The sequence below is a fragment of the Procambarus clarkii genome, chromosome 70, assembly GCF_040958095.1.
Source record: "Procambarus clarkii isolate CNS0578487 chromosome 70, FALCON_Pclarkii_2.0, whole genome shotgun sequence".
NCBI classification, from domain to species: domain Eukaryota; kingdom Metazoa; phylum Arthropoda; class Malacostraca; order Decapoda; family Cambaridae; genus Procambarus; species Procambarus clarkii.
Genome location: NC_091219.1, coordinates 25,299,143 through 25,300,753, shown reverse-complemented (window position 1 = coordinate 25,300,753; position 1,611 = coordinate 25,299,143). Strand labels below are relative to the sequence as shown.

Here is a 1,611-nt window from a genome sequence, read left to right as displayed (position 1 = left end):
TTGTGTGTCTGTCTCTTGTGTGTGTTTGTCTCTATGTGTGTCTGAGTGTGTTATTAACTGCAAGAAATTTCATAAATACAAAATTTAGCAGTTTCGTGCCTCATATTGGTTCTTAATTACCTATGACTTTTGATCATTATAAACATAATGTTCGCAGTAGTCATTTTCAACTCAACAAAAAGTAGTTCTTCATTTTCCTGCTCTTTCTGCCTTGCGTCGCACACTGTTTCCCGCGTCAACTGCCCCCCAGCCCGAGTCGAGACGCCCCGTCATGTCCGTCATCTCTCCTGTCAGGGCTACCAGTTTACCCTGTCGATATTCCTTCCAGGGCCGTCCGCTTGCCCCGTCCTCTCTCTACCCAGCCCGCCAACTTGTCCCGTCAACTTTCTACCGGCTCCATCCCCTTCCTCGTCAACACTTGCCAGGGCCGCCATTTTGCCCCGTCAACTTTCCCGCCCAAAGCCACCAGTTTGCTGTCAACTCTTCCACCATGGCCGCCGAGACCTTAATGGCCCATCAACTCTTCCGTCACGGTCGCCAGTTTGACCCGTCAACACCTTTTAGCGCCGCCAGCTAGCCCCACCAACTCCTTTAAATTACGGCCGCCAGCTTGCCCAGCCATTCTCTTGTCACAGCCACCAGCTTGCCCCGTTTCCCGCCATGACCGCCAGCTTGCCCCGTTTCCCGCCATGACCGCCAGCTTGCCCCGTTTCCCGCCATGACCACCAGCTTGCCCCGTTTCCCGCCATGACCGCCAGCTTGCCCCGTTTCCCGCCATGACCGCCAGCTTGCCCCGTTTCCCGCCATGACCGCCAGCTTGCCCCGTTTCCCGCCATGACCGCCAGCTTGCCCCGTTTCCCGCCATGACCGCCAGCTTGCACCGTTTCCCGCCATGACCGCCAGCTTGCACCGTTTCCCGCCATGACCGCCAGCTTGCCCCGTCTCTCCCGCCATGACCGCCAGCTTGCCCCGTTTCCCGCCATGACCGCCAGCTTGCCCCGTCTCTCCCGCCATGACCGCCAGCTTGCCCCGTCTCTCCCGCCATGACCGCCAGCTTGCCCCGTCTCTCCCGCCATGACCGCCAGCTTGCCCCGTCTCTCCCGCCATGACCGCCAGCTTGCCCCGTCTCTCCCGCCATGACCGCTAGCTTGTCCCGTCTCTCCCGCCAGCTTGCCCCGTCTCTCCCGCCATGACCGCTAGCTTGTCCCGTCTACTCTACTGCTAGTCAGGCATTTTGCACCCACAAATCTCTCACCAGAGCCGCCCATCCAGTGGCGATAGAAATGTTATGAGTCAATACTGTACTTACATCCTACTAGCCTAAGCAGAGGAGAACTTGCACCCTGAAGCATTTCTCAAATGATAGTCATTACTATAAGAATCCTAGCATTTGTTCAGTTATTACCTTCTGTATATTAACATATATATAATCATTAGCCTCAGTACCTTAGCATTTCTGTAATCATCTGTCAACTCAATTTCATTCGTAATCGAATCTCAGATATACACCATAATCTATTGCAGTTTCTGTTCATATCTCTACTAGCATGTCCACCACCACCACCACCAGCTAGCAGTTACAAACCCAATAAGAGTTCAACTTAAGATTCA

At 54.2% G+C, this 1,611-nt stretch overlaps 1 protein-coding gene across 1 annotated transcript; it reads right to left on the bottom strand.

The window, feature by feature from the left end:
• Nucleotides 1-591: 591 nt before the first annotated feature.
• LOC123747583 (uncharacterized PE-PGRS family protein PE_PGRS20-like) lies at nt 592-1,107 on the bottom strand. The gene has a single exon (XM_045729803.2). It carries the CDS (start codon nt 1,105-1,107, stop codon nt 592-594), a length of 516 nt encoding a protein of 171 aa, XP_045585759.2.
• Between the last annotated feature and the right edge of the window lie 504 nt (nt 1,108-1,611).

Coding starts and splice junctions, on each gene's coding strand:
- LOC123747583 (XM_045729803.2), bottom strand. CDS start 1,107: ATGGCGGGAGAGACGGGGCAAGCTGGCGGTCATGGCGGGAGAGACGGG.